General features: G+C 46.2%; 1 protein-coding gene across 7 annotated transcripts in view; it reads left to right on the plus strand.

The window, feature by feature from the left end:
* GARNL3 (GTPase activating Rap/RanGAP domain like 3) overlaps window positions 1-25451 on the plus strand; it is a 142974-nt gene that overhangs the window by 23371 nt on the left and 94152 nt on the right. For 4 of the 7 annotated variants that reach the window (XM_032865905.1, XM_032865906.1, XM_032865903.1 and 1 more), the window contains exon 3: window positions 14316-14385. In XM_032865905.1, coding sequence (XP_032721796.1) covers window positions 14316-14385 — 70 coding nt within the window. Of the gene's footprint in view, window positions 1-13174; window positions 13300-13511; window positions 13582-14109; window positions 14245-14315; window positions 14386-25451 lie in introns of those variants that run through there. The other 3 variants (XM_032865907.1, XM_032865908.1, XM_032865909.1) reach the window with 3 other exon arrangements.

Consider the following 25451-nt stretch of genomic DNA (forward strand, 5'->3'; position numbering starts at 1 on the left):
TCTTGTCATCTCCTATAGTAATAAATGTTCTTATTAAAATATTTTGCCTCCTACATTTCTGTAAGTTTGGGTTATCTGTTTCTTCACTTTCTTTAAAGCTCTTTCTTACCCTTGGCTTCACAGTCTCATTTTCGTAGACTATCTCAGAATCAGAGCAGCTTAGTGAAGTCAACATTTTCAAAAGCCTTTCAGAAAAATAGTTTGACCTTAAAAGCACAAAGTAAGCTGCTTTTCTTCCGCTATGTGGTCTGAACGTGCCTGCAGGAAAACTGCACCCAGATAAGCGTGGAGTAGACCTAAATTGGTCCAGAAAATTAGAAGGAGAAAACAGAGATCATTTAAAATGTAGCCTGGGCCTCCCCGCTCCCCTCTCCTAGGTCACCTCAAGGTAAAATTCAGTCAGTTCCAGTATTTATTTCTATGCTTGAGACTAAGAGTTTTTCACATATTGGCATGGACTATGAAGGGGACCAGAATGTGCCACCCCAAAATATGCTACTTTGGCACAAAGATTAGTTTGAGCTGAAGGCAATGCGGAAAAAACACACAGGAAGGACTCTCTGCCCGCCCCCATCTGCTTAAAAGCAGGTCATAAATTTCCTTTTGTAAAGGTTCCCCCTCTCTTCTCCTGTACCGAGAGGAGAACAACAACCCTTATCCCCAGAGACAGAGAAGGCACCAAGATGAGTTTGCATAAATAAGCCTTACTCAAGAACTTGTATCTACCGTTAGTTTTGCCCATGTACTCACCGTACCATGATTTGCACTCCTAGAAGCCTCAAATCCTTCTTTTGTTTAGTCAATTCTCCCAATTTGTTGCCCTTTGTTAAAAGGGTATATAAACCGCTGAGTCTAACTGCTTTTTGGGGATTTTCTCCTCCGTGGTGCCCTTGTGCATGTAAAATTAAAAATTAAACTTGTATGCCTTGACTTCTGTTGATCTAGCTTTGTTAAGCTAGATGTTTGGTTAATTCACAGACTTCTGGTGAAGAACCTGAGAGAATACAGGGACAAAATTTTTCCTCCCTGACAGCTATGCTCCTAAAGTGTGAAAATTTTATTTTATTTATTTATTTATTCATTCATTCATTCAACAGTGAGAGACACAGCGAGAGAGAGAGCACAAGCAGGGGGAGCAGCAGAGGGAGAGGGAGAAGCAGGCCTCCTGTTGAGCAGGGACCCCCCCCCCACCCCACTGTGGGGCTCGATCCCAGGACCCTGGTGTCACGACCTGAGCCAAAGGCAGACTTTTAATGACTGAGCCACCCAGGCACCCAGTATGAAAATTTTAGATTACAACAAATTCTAGCTTGTCACAAAGAGATTTTTTTTTTCTTTGTGTTGTTCTTCCCATGTTCTTACCAAGCATACATACACATCTTCTTAATGAGAGGCGTGGAACACAACTTCTGTTTATTCCTTTTTTTTTTTAAGACTTTATTTATTTGACAGACAGAGGTCACAAGTAGGCAGAAAAGCAGGCAGAGAGAGAGAGAGGGGGAAGCAGGGCCCCTGCTCAGCAGAGATCCCGATGTGGGGCTCGATCCCAGGACCCTGGGATCAAGACCTGAGCAGAAGGCGGAGGCTTAACCCGCTGAGCCACCCAGGCGCCCAACTTCTGTTTATTCCAATAGTTACTGGGCTTAAACTAGAAATCGTGCTCAGGGCTTCTTCATATGTGTTTCCTCCTTAAACCCAACAGCCCTATGAGGAAGGTACCATGGTCATCGGTATCTGTTGAATTAATTCCTTATTCAAGCCCCATTTTACAGTAGTAGAACTGAGGATTCTCCTCAGTTCACGAAGGAGTTATCAAGCAGTGGATTAATGGTGGGCTTCACAGGGCTAAGTAAATATAGGCAGCACTTCCACATGCGTAATTTCTCTATTCATACAGATATTTATGTAAGTTTAAGGTCAGGGTTCTGTGTTTTCTCTGTATGACATTTTTAAAGAAATTTTTTGTGCTATAATTTACATGCAGTGAACTGTACGGATCTTACTTGGCACTTAAACTTGATCCACTTGTTTTTTGCACCTGATCCGCTTTTTAATGTTATGGGGCCAGTCACTTGCACTGAATCGTATCACCTGCTTATTGAAAGACACCAACTGCCAGGCACAGGAAATGTGAACTTGATGAACTGGCGGCTAGTGAATGAGGTCACAGTTCTTCCATTGTGTTGGCTCGCGGAGCATTTGCTTTGTTTGCTCCTATTACTGGCATCGTATTAATCTCTGAAATGAGTTTTCTGATATTAACCTGAGGCAAACATTTATAATATTCTTATGTCTGACTCAAAATAAATTTCATGAATATGCCATCTCATGGAGCTCGCTTCCAACAGTAGCTGACAGTGAAATTGAGAGCACATGGGGGTGCTCTCAGGCCTGGTCCTAGAGAAAGTTCTGAAGCAGCCTCTGTGTTCTCCCTACACGGTCTCACTCACCCTACCCTCCTGCGTAACTGAGCCCCTTGTAAAGAAGAAAATCCCTAGGAGACATGACGGTTCTTGTCAGATCTTTGAAGGGCTCTCCTATAGAAGTGAACGTAACTTGTTTTACTTGGCCCCAAAGAGTGAGCTGGCTTGTTTTCATTCATTCGTTCATTTATTATTGTACAACCCCACTGAGAGCTGACTCTGTGCCAGGTATTATGTTAGGTGCATGGAGCAAAACCAAGGGAGAGCCTGCCCCTGTGAAGTTTATACTCTAGTGGGAGAGGCAGGTGTTAATCCAAGCCTTCTTTAGAATTTCTAGTCTGGGGCAGGGGATGGGCCAGGAAGAAGAAGGACTTTGCAGAGCGCAGTCCAGGTCCTAAGATGAGGAGCCCAGAAGCTGCTCATGAGCCAAAGGAAGAAAGACAGAGTGGCTGAAGTGCTCAGGGGGAGGGGAGCATGCCCGACCCCACAGTGGTGGGAGTTGGGGGTGGTACTGGATGTTAAAGAAATTGAAGAAGAAGGAGAGGATGAAGATGTAGGACCAGCTGGTGGAAATCCAGGTGTGATGGACTTTAATTCACTCCTGGAGCCTGAATGGAGGGCCTTGGGGCGTACTATGTTTGTGATCACTGATGGTGTGTAAGGACAGACTGGGTAGCCCTTTTTCAAGTATCAGTTGCAGGTAACGGGTTAGACCCCAGGTGGTCTGTAAGTCTGTGGAGCTGGAAGTCTCTTCCACCCTGAGATTGGATGACGAGGAGACAGGAAGACTGATGAGGCCGTTGTTGGCATCTGGGATTCAGACCATGAGGACCTGTCAGATGGACGGACTGGGCTGGCTGAGGATGGGGGCCGATCACCGGCAATGGACGAGGACTGACCATAGAGCTCGGGAGGGAGAAGTCAACGGTGATTCATTCCATAGCCTGGAGACTGTGAAAATAATTGAGTGCTGACAGAAGCTAGAAACCACGTTGTTGGATCAGTTTCAGAAAAACCACACTCACCTCCTGACACTTCTGGGAGAAGCAAGAAAGGTAACTGAGCATATGGCAAGCCCAAAAGTGTAAATTTGGGATTTGTCAGTAATACTGATGCCATAAAAGTGCACAAGTCCTTCAAAAGATGGACTGCAGGGAGCGCTTCACGTTTGGGAACAAAAAGAGAAAGAATGAGACAGTGAAAGAGGCAGAAGCGACTGTTTCTATGGGGTTCTGTAGAAGAGACGCCTTCCCTGGCATCCAGTGGATAGGAAATGCGTCTGCCAGCATTTCTCAAGTCACCTTTGGAATTTATTTTGGTTAAAAATACAGGTGCTGGGGTGCCTGGGTGGCTCAGTGGGTTAAGCCTCTGCCTTCGGCTCAGGTCATGATCTCAGGGTCCTGGGATCGAGCCCCGCATCGGGTCTCTGCTCAGCGGGGAGCCTGCTTCCCCCTTCTCTCTCTCTGCCTGCCTCTCTGCCTACTTGTGATCTCTGTCAAACAAATAAATAAAATATTAAAAAAAAAAAACACAGGTGCTTAGGGGCGCCTGGGTGGCTCAGTCAGTTAAGCATCTGCCTTCGGCTCGGGTCATGATCCCAGGGTCCTGGGATTGAGCCCACATCGGGCTCCCTCCTGAGCCTGCTTCTCCCTCTCCCTCTGCCTGCTGCTCTACTTGTGCTCTATCTCTCTGTCAAATAAATAAATAAATAATCTTAAAGAAAAAAAAACAACAAAAACTACAGGTGCTTAGATCCCACTCCTGAAGATTCTGATGGAGAAGGTTTGGGGTGGGGACTGGGCATCCATATATTTAGATGAAATTTTTTTAAGCAAACTAAAACTTCTGCAGGGGACAACAGGAGACAGACGTTGTGTTGGGGAAGGATTTCTTAAGTCAGAAGAACAAAGATCAGAGAGGAAAAGATTGAAAATGTTTATATTCGAATTTTTAAATTCCTGCATGATCAAAGATACTGGGAGCAGATTTTTAAAAGAAAAACCGCTTTTTCGAAGAAGACATCTGTGATTTATTAACCAGACAGAGTTGGTATTCAGAACATCCCAATAATTCTTATAAATCAATTAGGAAAAGACCAGCAGCCTACAGAAAGGGAGTGGGTGAAGAAGCAGGAAGAGGCAAATCCCAGAACAGCTAGCCCTTGTGTCCAATAAGCAAAAGGAGCGATGTCCCAGCTCTTGTGTTATCAGGAGAGCACAGATGGAAGCCACGCCTCAGTGAGACACTATTTCCTGTCCTTCAGACTGGCCCAAACCAGCTCCTGTCAACAGCAAGTGTTAACGAGGAAATGGAGCCCCCATGACTCCCGGGCTGTAGTTGGGAGAGTAAATGGCTCCACTCGCCTTGGAAAGCAAATCTGCAGTGCATAGCAAAAATAAAGATGCACCTATGACCCAGCAGTTCCACTCCTGGGTGTGTCATCTGGGGACATGACTGCCACTGTACCAGAGGAGAGATGTAAAAGGATGTTGGTTACAGCGCCATTTAAAAACTGGAAGCAGGGACACCTGGGTGGCTCAGTGGGTTAAAGCCACTGCCTTCGGCTCAGGTCATGATCCCAGGGTCCTGGGATGGGGTCCCGCATCGGGCTTCTTGCTTGGCAGGGAGCCTGCCTCTCTCTCCGCCTCTGCCTGCCTCTCTGCCTGCTTGTGTGCTTTCTCTCTCTCTCTTTCTGACAAATAAATAAATAAAATCTTTAAAAATAAATAAATAAAAAATAAAAACTGGAAGCAATTGAAATGTCCAACAGTAGGAGATTGGAAGAACAGTGGCTCAGTAATCCAGAATGCTACTCAAAGGCAGTATATGTGAATGATTCAGAGCTAACAGGTACCAACGTGTGCAAATCCCAACAACAAATTGTTCATCCAGAGAAACGAGCTACCGGAAGACATGCTTAGTAATGGTATTTGTATAGAATTTTAAAACATGCTAAATAACATTCCATATTGTTTATGAATAGGCACACAGCACAAATACAAAAATATGAGCAGGAAGTATAAACCTAATTATTTAGTGATTATTTCAGGGAAGGGAAAAATGATGGTGGGATCAAAGCGAGAAACCCAGGGGTTTCAAGTCTGTCTATAATGTTCCTTATGTTGTTTCTCTCTGTCTTGAGATAGTTCATCATAAAATAGATTAGAGAAAAAAATCCAGATGATTCTGATTATAGCTAGGCTTGAGAACCAGGATCTAGAATCAGTGCTTCCCCAAGTTCAACGTGCATATGACTCCTTAGGGGCTCATGCTATGCTGTTGCATTAGGTCTGGGGTAGGGCCTGAGAGTCTGCATTTCTCACTGGCTCAGGTCCAAGGACCACACTATTCTGAGTTGCAAGCGTGAGAATGACCTGGGTGTTCTCTAGGGTTCTTGGCAGCGGGGGACTCTTCCAAAGTGCCCGCTCTGGATAGCATGCCTCCCTTTAGGGCCTGGGTACAGCCGGAGGCAGATCTTGCACACCTGACTGGAAAAACTCTAAGGACCTGGGGAGACAGACCTTGGAGGGCTTTCCCCAAAGCAGCAAAATCTGCAGGTAATCAAGAGAGGTATGCAGCAACGTGTGTTATCTGTTGATTATTTTTTCCCTTGAACCATTTTCTGTGTTAACACTTGGTGGTCATGTCTGTAAGGGCCTCCTAGGGGCAAATTATCCTCAGAGCTGGAAAGTTCTCCGGTCTTGACCTCATAGGAAAAGGGAAGCTCAGGTCACTGAATAGTGGGGAAGGGGAAGAGCAGATGCACAGACCTTACATTGGCAGGAATCCTCTCGTAGGTCACGGTTCTCTGCTTTCCGGGTGATGGATCTTGAGCTGTGAAAAGCAGGACAGACCCCCGCCCCCCGCCCAGGCTTCTGCTCTGGAAACCCACACCTGAAGATTGCATATGCTACTCGTGAAGGGATAAAAGAGGCTGTTGTATGATTTACCGTCTTTGCCCTACACAGGTGTGCTTTGCTCGCACCATATTTTGGTTCCCATGAAGTCCTGTGTCCTTGATGTTTTCCCCCAAACTGTAAGCACCGTGAGAGCAGGAACCACACATCTCAGGTTTAGTACCTGAGCCCAGTACCTGGTACCTCACACGTGCTCAGGAATGATTTATTCAATGAGTGAAAGATAGAATTTTTTTTAATGAAATTTTTTATTTTGAGAATCATAAATTCATATGAAGTTGGAAGAAGATGGAGAGAGGGGTGCCTGGCTGACTCAGTCAGAAGAACATGCAACTCTTAATCTCAGGGCCGTGAGTTCAAGCCCCACGTTGGACGTAGAGCTTACTTTAAAAAAAAGAAAGAGGGGCGCCTGAGTGGTTCAGTGGGTTAAAGCCTCTGCCTTCAGCTCGGGTCATGATCCCAGGGTCCTGGGATCGAGTCCTGCATCAGGCTCTCTGCTCAGCAGGGAGCCTGCTTCTCCGTCTCTCTCTGCCTACCTCTCTGCCTACTTGTGATCTCTGTCAAAGAAATAAATAAATAATCTTAAAAAAAAGAAAAAGAAAGAAAGAACACAGAGAGATCCCCGGTGCCCTCTACCCAGTTTCCCCCACAGTAGCATCTTGCATCCGTGGTGTGCGGTATCGCAGCCAGAAAGTTGTCGTCGATACAGCCTACTGGTCCTCGGTTCCCGTTTTACACTCAGTCCCATCAGACCTATGGGTTTGTTCAGCCACCACCACAGGCCAGGCAGGGAATGACTTCCTCACCACAGGCTCCCCAAGCAGCCCTTCATGGCCACACCCACCTCCCTACCATCTTGTCATTTCAAGAATGTGAGATAAATGGAGTCGCACAATCTGTGACCTTCTAGGATTGGCTTTTCTTCACGCACCATAATTCCCTGGAAATTTATGTTAGTTTATCAGCTGTTTGTTCTTTTAATTACTGAGCAATACCCCATGAGCTGGATATGCCATGGTTTATTTAATCATTTGCCGCCTGCCCTCTTAAAAAAGATTTATTTATTTAATTTAGAGAAAGTGTGAACCGGGATAGAGGCAGAGGGAGAGGGAAAGGAGAGATGCAGATTTCCCCCTGAGTGCAGAGCCTGATGTAGGGATCGATCCCACATGACCCTAAGATCATGACCCTGAGATCATGACCAAAATCAAGAGTTGGATGCTTGACCAACTGAACCACTCAGGTGCCCCCTAACCATTTGCCCTTTCAAGGACTTCTAGGGTTTTTTCCAGCCTGGGGGTATTCTGAAGAAAGCTGCTACAAAGCATTTGTGTACAGAATTTTGTGACTATCCATTTTCATTTCTCTGGGATAAATGCCCAAGAGTGTGATTACTGGGTCACATGGGTAACTGCCTGTTTAATTTTCTAAGTCACTGCCAAACTGTTTTCCAAAGAGGCTTAGCTTCTCATTTTCCATTCCCACCGAGATGTGTGAAGGGTCTGGCTGCTCCGATCCTCGCCAGCGTTTGGTAGGGTTGCTGTTTTTTATGTAGAGAGAGAATTTCAGAAGCACTGGTAGGGATCGTTATCGAGAGGAACTTTGCAGGGAATTACCAGAAGGCTTGAATTATAGTAGAGAACCAGGTCTTTGTCGGAAACTTAGTGGATACATAAATACTGTCAGAGGAAGATGTTCCAGAATGTTGGAGAAAGAGGATTCAGGTGAACAATGTGTCTTAGTGAATAACATCAGATGCATCCAGAGGTTGTCAGAAAATCTAACGGCAGGTGGGGGGTGAGGAAGGGGAATGAGGAGGAGGCAGGAGCCCACCTGAGTGTAAGCAGCGCAAAAGTGAACAGACGTTGTCACTTAACGATTCATTTATCCAATCAGCGTTTACTGAGCAGCTGGCTATGAGCCACTCTGTAAGACACACAAGGCATAGTGATGACCATGACAGATAAGGTCCCTGGACGTTGGAATAACCAACATTTATTTAGTGGCTACTATGTGTCTGGTGCCGTACTAAGCACGTTATGTTGTCTTTCTATCTTCCCATGGAGATGGATATTATTTCAGTCCATGTTACAGGCGAGGAAGGAGGCTCAGAGAGGGGAAGTAACTTGCCTGAGGTCACAGAGCTGGTGTGCCAGAGAGCTGAGCTCCAAGTACTGTCTCACCGCCTGATGGCTAGGGGGACGTGCTAAGGGTATGCTGAAGATCCTGGTGCAAGGGACATATGATAGCCCAACCCCAGACACGGGATAGGGGACAGAGAGCTATCTGAAGCAAGAACCAAGGGGTTCTGATTTCCAGGGCTCCTTACACTCTACAAATCTGCATGCTGACTTCTTCCTTCCTTGTATCTGAACTCTCTTCAGAAGAGGACAAAATTCTTCCATTTCATCTTTGGAAATCACTGTATGATCACATCTCTGCTTTTCAGGTGTCCCTTACCTTCGGGAGAGACAGCTGGTCCAGCTATTCTGGTTCCTGGTGTTCGGAGGCTCAGGCTCCGACCAGGAGGAAATCTGTAGTCTGGTTCATCGTTTAGCCTCTCTGCTCCTCAGATAGGGGGATCTCTCCCTTCTGTCTCTTACCCTCTGCTGATCAAGAGGGCTGAGGCCTCTTGACATTGAACTCTGCTAGTCAGTGGGCTTCTGAAAATCTGCCTGTCACTTTTCACAAATGCTGTCAGCTGACCCACGAAGAGTCCCCACACTTGCTCTCGCCGTTAGCTGTTCCAGCAGGGCTGGAAGTGACAGGGGCCTGGATTAGTGGGGTCTGGCCGGTTGTCAGGGGAAATCACTAATCTCCAGGTCAGTCGAGTAAAGGACCCATATCCCCGAGTGTCAGCTTCCTTTCTTTCCTTATTTAGTTTGACTCTCTGGAGGGGGTTGTCCTGCTTTCCGGGAACCTGATTTATATAATAGTAATTTTTTTCTAGCCTCTTTGTGGGGCTGGAAAACTTTGCTCTCCTCCCAGGCCTGACTTGGAGACGTAACACGAAAGCCCTCAGCTCTGTGCCTACTTGCAAGGCCTGACCCAGCGTCCTCACACATTAATTTGCTAAAACACAGTTTATATTTAAAGCCCAGAACACATTGCATGGGAGTGAGGAACTCGAACTCTCTGGTTCTTTTTTGCACCTGCCTTGTGCTGGTGACATGCTCTTGGGTCCCAAGTACTCTCTAGGTGGGGTCACACTGCAAGGGCAGCCCTGTGAGGGAGGAGACGTGATGCTGAGCTGCGAGGCTGCACTTGGCCCCAAACCTCCTCTTCTTCTCTGGGGGTGTGATGTCTTATTTAAAACTCTCTACAGAGCGGATAATCGTTTATGTCGAATGTCCCTTCCCAGGGCTCAAACAACCTGAGAACTCATCCCACTAATAAGAGCCATAATACAACAGCTAACATGCACTGAGGAGTTTTTATGGGACAGAACTTGCGCTTAAAATAAACTTTGATTTGTTCCAATTTATCCTTTCTAACCCTGTTAAGTAGGCGATACTATGAGCCCCATTTCATACAGGAGGGAACCACTGCCCAGAGAGGTTAAGAACTTATGCATCTGTGAATGAGTCTCATGCCCATAAGGACCATATCACACGTCCTCCCCTGAAAACAAACATGGCCTTGTCCCTCCTGATGAAAGTGCTGCAGCATGGCTGACGGGTTTTCCCAGGGATTCCAGAATCATCTGGAAGGGCAGTATTTTTCACAACACTGTCTGTGGACCACCTGCATCCGAATCCCGGCTGTTTGTTAAAGTCACAGCCATGCTGAGTCACAGCCTCTGGGAATGGGGCCAGGGAATCTGCATTTTTAGAAACCTTCCCCCAGGGATGCTGAGGGACTCGAGTATTTCCATTGCCTTATTAACCCCAGTCTACCGGGAGGCCTGAAACCAGCAACAGGGATTTGCGAGGTTATGCAACAACGGCAGGCAAACTTTTTTTTTTTCTGTAAAGGGCCAGACAGTTGATAGCTTCAGCTTTGTGGGCCATAACGTCTCTGTCTCTGTCACAGCTGCTGGGCTTTGTCCCGTCGTGATGCAGACGCCTTCACAGACACCCTCACAGACGCCCTCACAGACTACCTGTAACCAAAGGGTATGGCCGTGTGCCAATAAAACTTTGTTTGCCGTAACAGGTATCTGGGGGGGCCCGCAATCGGCTGACCCCTGAGAGTCATCCGGCCTGTCAGCCCTCTGACCACCCCTTTCCGTGGGAGTTACTCTTCTCTCTGTTAACGACAGAGAACTGTATCCATTAAGATAAAATCACCTATTGTCATAAACCCTGAATCTTAGTGACATAAAATAAAAGTTACTTTTCACTCATGTCCCTGGGGATCTTCTCTGTGGTCACTCAGGGACCAAGCCCGCTCCTTGTTGGGGCTTTACCCCTGTTGGTCCTCACAGCCCTCTCCAGTCAGCCAGTGGGTGAGGAAAGACAGCAAGGATTATGCATGGGAAATTTGTACGGGCTGGGTCTGGAAGAGGTACCCCTCCTTTCTGCCCACAACAGAACTCTTCCTGTTTGGAGTCCAGAAACAGTGATTTCTCAAGCCTGTGGGGCCCTCAGTCTCTAGACCCTCTCTGTTTCCTTCTTCCTTTGTGTCAAACCCATCCGGTTCTTGCCTGGGCTCCTCTCTTCTTCCTCTTCTTCTTCTTCTTCTTCTTCTTCTTTTTTTTTTTAAGATTTTATTTATGTATTTGACAGAAAGAGAGGTCACAGGTAGGCAGAGAGGCAGGCAGAGAGAGAGAGAGGGAAGCAGGCTCCCTGCCAAGCAGAGAGCCCGACACGGGGCTCGATCCCAGGACCCTGAGATCATGACCTGAGCCGAAGGCAGAGGCTTAACCCACTGAGCCACCCAGGCGCCCCTCCTCTCTTCTTTATCAAACAAACAAACAAAAAAACAAAAAACAACTTTGCTGAGGTCAATGAGGAGCAGCAGCCCCACTGCAGTGTCCGGCCACTTTCCCTCGAGCTGCAGGCTCAGAAGGCACAAGCCCCCCTTCCATGTAACCGTAGGGCTACGTTTTATCGCCTATTCTGCCCGTGTTCCCTAGATCTCCATCCTCCCAGCCGCCAAGATCAATTTCCTCCTGGCAGCTGCCTGCCTCCCAAGCAGGTGCCATGTATTTTAGGCCGTTGCTATGGTAGCACCCCGACTGCAGGGTACCCACTTCCGTATTAGTTCGGGTGACACGGCAGCTTTAACAGGTAAACCGAAATGCTATGGGACTGACACAACTCCGCGTCGATTTCTTGCTCGCGGCGTATTCTAGTACAGATGTTCCCGGAGGTGTGGCCTTGGTCTCCTGGAGACCAGGTCTTTTCCATCTTGAAGCTCTGGCCTCCTGCAGGTCCTTGTGGTCCCCTCCACCCTGCCGGCCAAGGGGCTCCTGGACGTGGCGTTAGCGCTTCCACCCGTATTCTGTTGGCCAGAGCTCAGTCATGGGGTGGCGCCGCAAGAAGGGCTAGGAGATGTCATCCAGTGGCAAGCCCAAGAGGAAAAGAGACTAGGTTTTGGCGGGCACATCCCAGTGTCTGCTCCTTGGGCCAGGACTGTCTGACGGACTAATGACCACTGGCTGAGGATGGAAACTGTCAACAGGCAGCTTGCCTTGGTGCTCACCAGGGGTGCTCTCACACTGGCGAGTAAGACCCAGACGATCGGCAGATACCTTCATCGATACAACACACATTTTCTGCGTGTCCGCGCTGTGCTGAGCAGTAGTCCAGACCCTGGGACCCGCAGGAGAACGAAACTCTCTAGGAGCTCTGGGGAACTCCTTTTAATCGTATCTCCTGTGCTGGGTGCCAAGGGGCCAGGGAGCCTGGGGAGGGAGCCGGGGAGGCCGGAGTGTTTGGTAACATGGGGGTCGAGGGCCTCCTGCAGCCACAGAAAGGCTCCCCGTGTCATTGAGCCTGCTCTCGCCGTTAGCAAGCACGGTCTCTGCAGCCAAGTGCACGAAATGTAATTAGAGGGGGAAAAGGGCAGCTGATAGCAGATGTTCTGTTTCTATCTCTCTGGGTTGTTTTCATAGGACACTGCTTTCCCGCTAGGCAGCTTCGAAGGATGTGGTTGCCCCAGGATGCAGGGCTGTCATCTCTTTTTGTGTTAGTTTCTGGCTGTTGGCAAAGTTAGGGAGCCGGCCGTGTGTCTGAGAACACCCTCGGTGGTGCTTAGGGCGGTCCAGGGAGGGGCCCAGAGCCCGGCATCCTTTCCTTTTCTCACGATGTTGGTCATTTGTGTTAGAAGCTGCTATGGCTGTTGGTGGTGGGGAGGTGCCCCCCGCCCAAACTGAAGCAGTGAGCTGAGCTGGGCAGACAGAGCTTTCAATCACCAGCCATTGGGCATTCACTCTGCGCCCCATCTCTGACCTGGTGCAGAGACGTTCCTGTCACTAGACCCCGCTCTCTCGGTAACCCAGGGCCGCGGGGAAGGATCTGGAAACTGTTATGTAGGGCACTGGCGGTATTCTCTGGGAGGGTTTTCAGAACAGGCTAAGAAAATGGGCCTAGAGGACATATTTCATACAGACCGGAATAGGCCATGGAGAGAAGTTTTAAATCTCTTTCAGAGACTTTTCTGGGGGGTAGAAAAACCCAGTCTCTGGAAGCCGGACGGTAGCCCCGGGAAGCATCTGGGGCACCCTTCCAGGCTGCATTCGTTAATTTGTTGCACATTTTCTGCTAGGGAAGTGAGGACTACAAAAGGTTAAATTTCTTGTATAAGATTAATTCAGCCATCTCTGTGAAATGGTGGAAGCAGAATACCAATAGACCCTTGTTTCTCTCGTGCTGTCTTGCTTGGAGCCTATCAAAGAGTGTCCTGGCAAAGAGTCAGGTCTGTGGCTGCTAACCAGTGCAGTCAGTCTCTCTCTGAGCTTGCCAAGAAGGCTGTAATTTAGAAAATGTAGCTACCTTTTAAGGGAGGATGAAAAGGTACAAAATGCACCTTTCTTTGCATGTTAGATCCCAAATATTTTGGAGCTATGGAACGTGTAGCTCCGGTGCAATTTGGTTTCCTAGGGTTGGGGAGAGTTATTTGCATGACATCTACAAGAAAAAAAACTTGTTAAAGCTGCTTGCTTGTTCTGTGGAGCTCCGTGGTTTCAGGAGCACTGGCTTGGGGGGGGGGCACTGCTCGGGGTCCTACACAGACCAACTCCTCGATAAGATGTGTGTCTTTTGAGTATGGAACTCTGCTTTCAAGATGTAAATGCAGTAAGAGTTTTGCCCTGATTTTAATTGCTCTTCAGAATGCATGTGATTTTTCTTATCTGACTTAAGCCTTGGTGGGGGTGGGGGGAGGCCTGGGGCTGGGGGAAGTATTAGCTATTGCTACATAAAAACTAAAGATCCTTGAAGTTAGATCTTTAGGTTTTCTGTCAGTACTGCTCTTTTTTTTTTTTTTTTCCATATTGTCATGTTGTCGTAAATGAAAAGGGGTGGGGTGGGGCCTGCCAGGATTTGGAAGTTTCTTCCTCCTATTTAAAGTTTCATTTCTGCTCTATAGTCTCAAATAATGCTGGTTATTTTTACGGTGAATATTTGGGACAAAGAGGCTCTCTTAAACGAAAGATAATTGCAAGCTTTGTCCCTGGCCTCAAGTTTACTGCAAGGCTTCTCATCCCCTTTGGTTATACAGAAATGAAATTATAAACCACATGTAGCCTTGGAAATCTCCATCGATTGCAAACGACTAAATATTTAATTCAATCATTGCCTATACTTCCAGGGATGACTCGGGTGTTTTTCTTTTTACCGAGGGCTCCGTGAACGCGGGCTCTGCAATGGCTGCTGGGGACTGTGTCTGTTACGAGGAGGCTCCCCTGCAGTGAGGAGCTGGGGCAAAGCCTGTTCCATAGCAGCCCTTTTTTGCAAATGGTAGTCGATTTTTGCAGAAGGTTTGTGGCCAGATCGCTATGTATAATACTGATGAAGCATTTTTGTTCCAGCTCTGTCTCGGAAGACCTAGGCTGTAGACGTGGGGATTTCAGTAGGAAACATTATGGATCTGTGGAGCTGGTAAGTTTACACTGTCTGTTCAGTGGTAGTACATTGATTTAGAATTAGAGCATTGCCAAACTCATCAGATCTTTTGTTGTATATTTACTGTCAGACCATGTGGGTACCGTGTAAGGCTGGGATGGGAGAAAAATGCCTACTGAAAGGCCATAATAATTTGATCATCTTTATTTGTTTTTATTGTTACATGCTCTTAATCTGTGCCTTCCAGTTTGTTAAAAATATGTTGTGGCTGGGTATTTTTCTCTGGTTGCATATCATTGGGGTATGTAATCAAATGATTTATGAATTAAGAGAGGTGGCATTTGGTTTTTATATTATCTTATTCCTAAAAGTTGATAAATCTAGTTTTTGAGGTTTAAAGATGATTGAAATACATGTTCTGATTTTCTGTACCTTTGCTTTCTGGGTATGTGGTAGGAGTGAGAATATTGATGAGATTTTTTTTTTCTTCCTGTTAAAAGTATATTTGTTGGGCTAGAATATACTGTAATAGATGATCGATACCTGGAATGAAAATATCCACATTTTCCTTATGAGAGACATTAGGGTTTATGTTATGATCTTTTAAAATAGTATGCTTTCATTTTAAAAGAGGAATAATGAAGGCATATTTTGCTTCAGTCTTTTAAAGGACAGAGCTGTGATTCCCCCCCCCCCCAGTTGCATGGAAATTTGAACAAATTTTCAGGAAAATGTGCTCATAGAATTCTCTTGTTATTATTTAACACTATTAAAGACATTGAATTTATTATTTCTATCTATTTACAGAAAATGAGTTGCTTGGATCCATTTCTGTAGTACCCAATTTTCCTCCATTAATATATGCTGCATTCTTGCAGGGTTTAAGTAGTAGGAAAAATTATACGAGAGTTGTGTACCAGTAGCATTCGATTAGAATTCACTCATGTATTAGAGACTTGGCTGTGCATCTGGCCCAGGGCTGAGTATTCTCGAAAACATAAAATAAGTAAAAGATTTGGTCCTTGTTCTTAAGGAGCTTAGTGTCTTGAGCTGGGCAGATAAGATACATAAAATATCGAGAAAATAAGTTGAATCACGTAAAAGACACATTGATCGACCCCACCAATGCGCATTCTGTGTCGCTGGTGGCATCGGGCCAACTCAGACCACCCCCTCCCCTGAAGGAGCAAGTGTAGAACTATACAATTCAGGGCGGGGAATGGGTAAATATCGGGAGAGGGATACAGATAGGGCCTGGTCGGGGTGAAGAGAGGGGAGGAAATGACCCATCCCAGCCAGGGATCTTGGGGAAGCAGCCGGGAAGGCCTCGCAGAGGCGGTAGGACGGACGGACGTGGGTTGGTGGTAGAGAAGACAGACAGTGGATATTTGCAAACAATGTGATTCTTGGCAGTGATGTATGCCAGGGCCAGTGAGCAAATGGCCCTGCCTCGCAGAGTGTGTGAGGCAGCAGAGCTGACTGGCCACAAAGCAGGCAGGCTTGGAAATCAGGCCTGGCTTCACCTACCAACTCCAGCACCCACCACCGTCTGTGCATTTCTCTGAAACTCAGTGGCGCTGAAGAAGTTGTGCCATGAAGTCGTTTTTTTCCATCATTTCCTAGTTGTCCGACTTGGACTTCTTTTGGCCTCCTTTCTCTCATCTGTGGGGATAATACATCATTATACATTATTATATATTATATAACTGGGGATATTAATATTACCTACCGTATAGGGTTGTCAGGAGATTAAGTGAGATGATACTCATAAGCACAGGCCACGGTAGGTAGCTAGCGGTGGTGGTAAAGATGAAATTTGGTGGCCAAAGGGGAGGACCTGGCTTGCAGGTGGACTTTGGACCTGATCCAGAAAGTCCCATGAAACTCTCATAAACCGTGAGAGTGGTGTTTGGGGAGAGCTCAAAGGTGTGAAAGATGGACCCTTTATAGACTCGGGGAAACCACAGACTCGGACAGGGGAGGTAGTTGAGAGCAGTGGTTCTCAAACCTAAGCACGTATCCGAGCACGTTGAGCATTTCTCAGAACAGACTGCTGGGCCCCCATCCCCAGACTTTCCAATCTGGTAGGTCTGGGGTTGACCCAGAATTTTTGTTTCTGGCAAGTTCCCCGGGGATGGTGATGTCACTGGTCCCAGGATCACACTTGAAGAAACCCTGCCTTAGAGAAAGAACTCCAGGCTTGTCCTCAGTCATCTTCAACCTCATGAGGCAGCTCGGTGACCAGAATTCTTCCTTCTATTTGTTCAGGTTTTGCTCTGGAGCCATGGGTGTGTGGTGTGTGTGTGTGTGTGTGTGTGTGTGTGTGTATGTGTGTCTTTCTAGCTGACTTTTAAAATAGTATAAACTAAATTTTTTAAATAGATTTAAAAACCCTACGTATAATTTCCCTGCCCCATTGCCACTTTTTTCATCTCATTTTGGTACCTTCCAATCTTTATAATGACTAACCTCGGTTCCACCTAGCTGTAATCAAATTACACATATAATTTTGTCTTCCTCTTTCTTCATCCAGCTCTGTTTTGTGAATGTCTTCTCATCATATAGTCCTCATGTTACCATTTTAACTGTGTGATAGCCCAACATCGTTCTAAACAATTCTCTAGGTAACAGTTCCCTTCCTTTTGTAAAATTAGGCTGTGTCAACTTTTCCCTTATTAGTAATGGCACGCCCTGGTGGTTGGAATGATTGAGAAAAATCAAATGAGCCAAGTTCCATTTTTGCCATCTAAAGCTCTCTTGAAATTCTGACTCCTGTGTTTTAAGGAAGGAGACATTTTCTCTCGTCTATGACCACCAGCAAATTATTAAAAACCATTTCTGTGGGGGTGCCTGGGTGGCTCAGTGGTTAAGCATCTGTCTTCAGCTTGGGTCATGATCCTAGGGTTCTGGGATCGAGCCCGATGCTTGGCCTGGAGGCTGCTTCTCCTTCTCCCACTCTCCCTACTTGTGTTCTCTCTCTCACTGTCTCTCTCTATCAAATAAATAAATAAATCTTTAAAAAAAAAAAAGCTTGTTTTTGTGTTTTTTATGTGCATGAGAAAATAAGTTTAACTTTTTTTTACATACCTGGTTTGATGAAATTGTTAGAGACCCGATAAATCTTGGGCATCCTGAAACTCAACATTTGTAGAAGGGTGCAAAATTTGAAATTTTGCAATCGACTTCTTTTGACCTTGAACAGATGAGGTAGAAGTCCTTGTGAAGACCCAAGCTTGGCTGTTAACATCAGTAATGAGGACAGATTTGGGGGCTCAGTTGCCTTGTTTTTGGACTGGGTATGACTTGTGAGTGAGCATGTGGAAGCTCAGACCTTTATAGACCCATGGGGGGGGCGCTCTATAAACGGGTCAGCACTCATCCAATACTCATGTATTGAAGGCCGGCCCCTGCCCTCTTGCACCCGGCACAGTGCTAGGCACTGAGCAGAGGGAAAAGCAGGTTCTCTGCCCTCCTGGAGCTGTGGTCCGGCTTTAGGAACCAGCCTGATGCCGGCTATTCCCTGCCTCCATCAGGAATTGTTTCCTTGCAAGGAACAAAGACCCACTCAGTCCAGCTCAAGTCCAAAGCAGTTCTCTGAGCGCGTGTAGGTGAGGCTCACCGAAATGAAGTCAAATGAAGTGCGGGAAAAGCCCGGCTGGGCCTTCTGGGTCCTGGAAGCCTTCAGACTCTCGCTCATCTCGCCCGTTCTCTCTCTCTCTCTGAGCGCCGATGCCATCCCCTCCGCCAGCCAGCTCCCCAGACTGCCCGGTCGTCTCTCTCCCGACTGCTCTCCCAGCGGTGGCGGGGGTTTTTAACACTTCTTTTCATTATGGTCAAATATACACAACAGGAAATTTACCATTTTTTTTTTAAAGATTGTATTTATTTATTTGACAGAGAGAGACCCAGCGAGAGAGGGAACACAAGCAGGGGGAGTGGGGGAGGGAGAAGCAGGCTCCCCACTGAGCAGGCAGCCCGATGTGGGGCTCCATCCCAGGACCCTGGGATCGTGACCGAACTGAAGGCAGGCACTTAACGACTGAGCCACCCAGGCGCCCCAAACTTACCATTTTTAAAGGATCATTTCAGAGGGCAGGAAGTACATTCACAACGTTATGCCACCGTCACCATCGTCCACGTTCAGAATATTTGCCATCAGCCCAGACTGACTATGCCCATTAGACAGCAAGTCCGCATTCGCCCTTCCGCCCCAGGCCCTTGTCACCTCTATTCTGCCTCTGAATCTATGAATTTGTCTCCTGTGGGACCTCCTGTAAGTACAGTTCTGCAATATTTGTCCATCGTGTCTGGCCTGTTTTACTCAGCGTGAGATTTTGAATGTTCATCCACAGTATAGCACGTATCAGAATTTCATTCCCTTTCGTGGATGCCTTCTGTCCTTTGGACGCACCACATTTGGCTTATCCATTGATCTATCTCAGTACACACTTGGCTTGCTTGTCCTTTTTCACTATTGTGAATAATGTTGCTGTAAGCGCTACCCTGCCAGTCTGGTTCGAGTCCCTGCTTTCTTCAGTTCTGTTGGGTCTGTTGCCTGGGAGTAGAATTACTGGATCATATGATAATTCTATTTTTCACTTTTGAAGGACTCCCAGGCATGTTTCCATAGTGGCCACACTGTTTTAGGTCCCCACCAGCAATGCACAAGGGTTCCAGTTTCTCCACAATCTCACCGATATTTGCTCCATTTTGTTTAAAATTTTTTAAAGATTTTATTATTATTTTTTGACAGAGAGAGACACAGCAAGAGAGGGAACTCAAGCAGGAGGAGTGGGAGAGGGAGAACGTGCTTCCCACGGAGCAGGGAGCCCGACACAGGGCTCGAACCCAGGACCCTGGGATCATGATCTGAGCTGAGGGCAGACGCCCAATGAGCCGCGCAGGCGCCCCTCCATTTTGTTTAATAGCCATTCTAGTGCGTTGTAAAGGGGTGCCTCATTGTGATTTACCTTTCACCCATAACCAGTGATATTGAGCATCTTTTCATGTGTTTATTGGTCATTCGTATTTCTCCTTTGGAAAAATGGTATATAAGTTTTTTTGCCTTCTTTGCCCATTTTTAATCAAGTTGTTTGTTTTGTTGTTACTGAGTTACTGTTGTTGTTCCAAGAGTTCCTAATATATTCTGAATATTAATCCCCTTATCAGAAATATGATCTGCAAATCTTTTTTCTTGTTATGTGGGTTGTCCTTTTACTCTGTTGACAATATCCTTTGATGCATGAAAGTCTGTAGTTTCCATGAAGTGTGATTCATCCTTTTGTTTGTTTGTTTTGCCATTTGTGCGTCTGGTGTTATATTCAGGGAGTCATTACCAAAGCCAGTGTCAGGAAGATCTGCCCCTGTGTTTTCTCCTAAGAATTTGATACTTTTAGCTTTTACTTTTTTTCCTTGATCCATATTGAGTTGTTGTATGTGGTCTATGGCGTAAGGTAGGGGTCCAAGTTCATTTGATAGGTTTATGATTTATTGGGAGCTATTTTGTGTGTGTATGGAATGACATAGGGGTCCAGCTTCGTTATTGTACATGTCAATATCCTGTTTTCCCAGTTCCATTTGTTGAAGAGACTGTCCTTTCCTTATTGAATGGTCTTGGCACCCTTGTCTGAAATCAGTTGATCACGCATGCAAGGGTTGGTTTCTGGGTTTTCTCTTCTATCCCATTTGTCTAGATGTATGTCCTCACACCACAGTGATGTTTCAAAATGTTGGCAATATAATGTCTCTTTTTTCTGAAAACCCTTCATTGGCTGCCCATCCAAGTCCAGACCCTTTACAAAGCCCCATAAGAACCTGAGTGATCCCGGTTCTGCCTGCCTTTTCCACCCGCCCTCATGCCACTCTCACTGTGCTTCACACGTTTGGCCTTGTTTTGGTCCCGAGAACACAAGAGTTCTTCCCTGTCCCAGAGCCTTTGCACTTACTCCTCTTCTGCCTAGAACGGTCTTCCCCTCACTTTTCATGGCTGGTCTCAGCTTAAATGTTACATTCTCAGAGAGGCCTCCCCAACCCACCTACCTCAAATGGTCCTTCTCTCCATGCTGTTCTGTACTCAGCCTCCTATTTCTTTTCTTAACAGGATTTAGCACGCTCTATTTATTTCACGTATTTGTTTACTAACTACTCTCATCCACCAGAGATGAGGGTGGAACCACGTTTGTCTTGTTCATATTTGTATGTCTAGGACCTGGCATGGGGCCTGGCACATTCTGAGTTCTTATTAAATGTTGTTTATCACTAAAATGACTTCCACTCCCCCCAGTTCCCTTTGTCTTACAGCTCCACTGCCCACCACAGTCTGTTCACTCTTGGGTCCAATTTCAAATTCCAAGTAGAATGTCAAGGATAGCTTCCTCTAGCTCATGTGTTTATCCCTGATTCACACTGTTGTATTCAGGGAGTGGGATCATGTGGTATAACCTAGACCCATCTCCTCAGCACAGTTTGGGGATGGGGCAGCTCCTCTCAAAAGGTTATAGACAAAATTCAGTTTCAAATTATATGACACCTCAAATGCCTCTCTACATTGCCTTGTATGGTAGATATTAAAAGCTCAAACTAAAAGCACCTGGTGAAAGTATCTTCTTCTGCCAGTGGACCATTGTTCTGGACACCTTTTTCAATCCCATAAACAAGGGTGCAGATTATAAACCCCCTAAAAATAGGAGTCATGGCTCTTTAGTTACCACTGTGTCCCTAGCACCAAGCACAATGCTTAGTGTTCATTACTTAGTGAATATCAATCAAATGAATGAATGGTTCGATTTGGTTGAAATTAGGAAGTAGCCTAACCTATCAACTAGAAATATAAGAAAGGAATAACGAGCCTCTTGGACCCCCTCCCCGAGTATAATTGGCCTCATTAGCTTGCAGTGCATTCCATCCAAAACACAGGCCATTTTTCTTCTTGAGAAATGGAAGTCTGGTCTCTCGCGGAAGGATTCTCGGCAAGGCATAGCCATTACACCATTGCCCATTCTTCATCACTTCATATGGAAATCTGTCAGGAAAACCAAAGATTGTTTGTAGCTTTTATTGATCTTTTCTTGGCCTTTGACTCAATGGATACGAAACTGGTATGTTATGAATGATGAATGATGTAGGCACAGCTCTCTCCCTCCCAGCCCCGCTGCCGATTGTCCTATAACCCGCCATCTTGATACTTCTGGGGGGTGCTATAGTCTGGAAGGCAGTGTCAAGTCCAGATAAACATTGTCCAATCCTTTTTAAGCCTGTAACTTCATCCCTCAAGCCCGCATTTAGATGATTTGCATGCTCCCCTGCTGTATAGGAAAGGAACATAAAAATGCTTCCCTATAAGGACGGCATGGTTTTGCTGTGATGAACTCATGGTGGCCTCAAAGGCTATCTGTGCTACCTAATCACCCTCAAAAGAATGGTTCGTGGTGGACTTGGTGCCATCAGCTGATTTTCACATGTGAGGTTTTGACTGTTGAGGACTCCTGCCGCCCGATACGTAGTGATCGGTATTTTTGCTCCGGCACGAATTTGAATGATGCCTGTGGGACTGTTGTACAGAAAGATGATTCTTGGCTAATGAGTGATTTAGCGGCCCGTCCAACATCCCTGACACAGTGCAGCTTTGTTCTCTATTCAGGGTTGAGGAGGCTTTTTGTTTTCATAGGCATTTTATGGGAAAAATTATATTCCATGTAGTATTTCCAAATTGAGACATTAGTGAAGGTACCAGCAGATTTCCCTCAGGAATATCCGAACATCAGGACTGCGACATTCTACAGCTAAAATCATCATTTCAGCAGATGTTTCTTCAAAATGGACCTGGCTCGTATCTAAGTCATAAATAGCAGCTTGACTCAGCGAGGTACCTCCAGACATGTTTATCTCAGAGCATTTACCAGTAAGTTAATGCGGTTTAAAAGTGTGGGGGCTTTTGCGGATATTTTTGGTATCTTTGTGGGTGACTTTGAACCTTTCCCAGGCTAAAATTTAAAATTCTTGCCACTATCTTCTATGATGTAGAATCTGAGACCTTCCTCCTGAAATTATTTATGTATCATAATGGAGCCAGAAATCTTTGACTGTGATCATTATTTTGTTACTGCTGTCACTAGTTTTAATGTTTACTGAATGTGGGCTACATGCCGGTCCCTGAGCTAAATGCTTTAGGAGCATTTACTTGTCCGACCTTCCCAAACACCTGTGCCGCAGGTATTATCTGATTATGCTGCACGTTGTGGGGGTTCAGGAGACATTTATGGGGATTGAATGGCTCCCCATTTAACTGATGATCTCAGAGAGGTCCCACAGCCAGTGAGGGGTGAAAGTGACATTCCAACCCAGGTCTCCCGTGGGCTCCAGGAGCCCCAGGGCCTCATCTCTCAGTCTCTGAGCCCAAACTCTTACAGCCCCCGCTGCTGAAAGGCTGGGTTTCTAAAGAAATGAAGTTGATTGTTGGAGCAAACTCTTCTGCCCTTAATCAGTAGCACAGAGAATCTCTGCCTTAGGTTTCAGCTCAAACGTCTAATTTCAAACTCTCTTCTGGCCACATCTTCACAAGCTTGATTTTGAGAAAAATGTTGATAAAGAATTATCCAAAGAGACATCCATGCCATAAGTGGTCTAAATTTAATTCCTGGATTAATCTCAACCATAAGATAGCTACAAACACTTGGCCTGCTGTCCTTGGCCTCTCTTAGACTTGCTTCTCTTGGTCTGTGCCTTGATCTTAGCCTTCAACTTGCCCTGATGGACAGAGTGGAAGAGGACCATACGGAGCTAGATGGTATGTCTCTTACAGAATGCTCTTGAGGACTTTTCTCAGTGGGCCACAAAGTCTCACTTTTAAGAGGACCTATGAGGAAAGTTTTGCTCAGGACAAAAAAGTACGATGATTTCCCCGTGAAGCTGGTTTGTTGTTAATCTTACAGGTAGTAGGAAGCCTACAAAGGACTTGGATGTTTTTCCTCTTTGCGTTGTCCTCCAGGAAGCTCGGAGCCCCGTTTTTGGCCTTGCCTCTAACTACCTTAAAGGACTTTCTAGCATACATCCTAATCTGATTCTCTTATTTTCACTTGATTTACCCACACCTAATCTGCCCTTGTTCTGAACTTGCTCTATATCTAATTTTCTCCTTTGAATAAAATATATTTCAGAAAGGGGCACCTGTGTGGCTCAATCAGTTAAGTGTCCGACTCTTGATTTCCGCTCAAGTCATGATCCCAGGGTCATGGGACCAAGCCCGTCCCCAATCCCGCACCCCCGGGCTCCACGCTGGACTCTGGAGCCTGCTTGGGATTCTCTCCCTCCTCCTCTGCCCACCCCCACTCACATGAGCGCACACACATACACTCTCTCTCAAAAAAAAAAAAAAAAGATATTTTGGTAAGGTGCTTTAAACATTTCTTAAAAATAAGATAGACATAAACTGTAATAAGAATACAAAAAAGTTCTCTAAATTTTTCCACACAAGAGTCTTGGGAACAGCTACTTCCTTAGCACCAGCATGATCTCTAGTTTCAAAACTAGAACAGAGGGGGCGCCCCGCTGACTCAGTCAGTAGAGCATGCAACTCTTGATCTTGGGGTCATGAGTTCAAGCCCCACATTGGGTGTGGAGTTTAAAACAACAACAATAACAATTAGAACTGGAGACACTCTACTCCCAACCTTCTGCGGGTCCAGGGTTGCTCATGCTCTTCCTGGTGGCCTCCCGTCCCTGTGCTGCCATGTCCCTCCCCACAGGATGCGTGATCTCCTACTGCCGCAGGGACCCCAGCTCAGCTGCCCATCTCTGGCTCCTACTCCTTCTACTGGTCTCCCGGGTCTTTGTCCACGGACTCCAATGGTCTTTAAGTAGTGGCGTGTAGTAGTACTCTGGTGTACTATAAAAATACTTTCAAATTCTGGCCAGTGTGTAACTGTTTATTTTTTATATAACCAGAGACACAAATTGTTAACAGATTGTTTACTTGGTAAATTCTTCACAGGAAATCAAGTTTTCTGCCTTGATGGTGATTTTTCATATGCCCAGGAGGGACATTTCTCATATGTGTCTCACACACACACTCTCTTGGTGCCTCTTGGGTAATGTCCTTCGCCTCTCCCATCTTGTGCCAGAGTGACCCCTGCCCTGCACCCACCCCCTCAGCTTCCAGTCAGACAGGGCTCAGCAGGGTGTACTATCCATTGTCACAAAAGTACATCTTTAACTTGCTCAAAAGTATATCATGTTAGGGGCGCCTGGGTGGCTCAGTGGGTTAATGCCTCTGCCTTTGGCTCAGGTCATGATCCCAGGGTCCTGGGATCGAGCCCCACATTGTGCTCTCTGTTCAGCAGGGAGCCTGCTTCTCTTCCTCTCACTCTCTACCTACTTGTGATCTCTGTCTGTCAAATAAATAAATAAAATCTGTAAAAAAAAAAAAAAAAGTATATCACGTTATATACCTTTGTATGCTGTTCTCCTGAAGAGCAAATATTTTCATTGTTTTGAAAAGGCTTTTTAAGAACCCGTGCTTACTTCTGAATTTAGGCAGGTCCACCATCAGAACTGTGGGATCCAACAACCACAAACACACTCTCTCTCTCTCATTTGAAAACCACTCTTTTATTTCTCTCGGTGCTGTTAATGCTGAAAAGGAATCTGGTCTGTTTTCCAGCATTTCACCATGGGGGCTCTGAACATTCAGAGCTCTTTTTAGGCCCTCAGAAGCCACTCTAGCCCTTTTAACTCACTAACTGCCCCCTGCGGGTTGGGAGACCTCCCCCAGGGCGGCAGGAGGGAGAGTGTTTGAAGTGTCACCGAGGGCACTTCCCAGTGCCCCTCCGCTGAGGCCCTAGCCTTCCAGCCCCCCCCCCCACCCCAGGTCAAGTCCCTGCTTTCTTCAGGTACATACCCATCTCACTGGTTGGAGCATCCATCGTGGGTTCTACAGCTGGCTTCCCCTGCTTTCCCCACCAGGTGAGGGTAGGGCAAGTCACACCCTGGGTCCAGCATGGCCGCCATGGCTGACGGACCACTGAGGGCTTCCGGTTTCAAGCCCCACTGTTATGCATGAGCCCCAGCTAATAATCTCATTTTTATACGGAACTATCTTACCCATT

Source organism: Lontra canadensis, unplaced genomic scaffold (genome assembly GCF_010015895.1).
Source record: "Lontra canadensis isolate GAN:19392208 unplaced genomic scaffold, GSC_riverotter_1.0 scaffold30, whole genome shotgun sequence".
NCBI lineage: Eukaryota > Metazoa > Chordata > Mammalia > Carnivora > Mustelidae > Lontra > Lontra canadensis.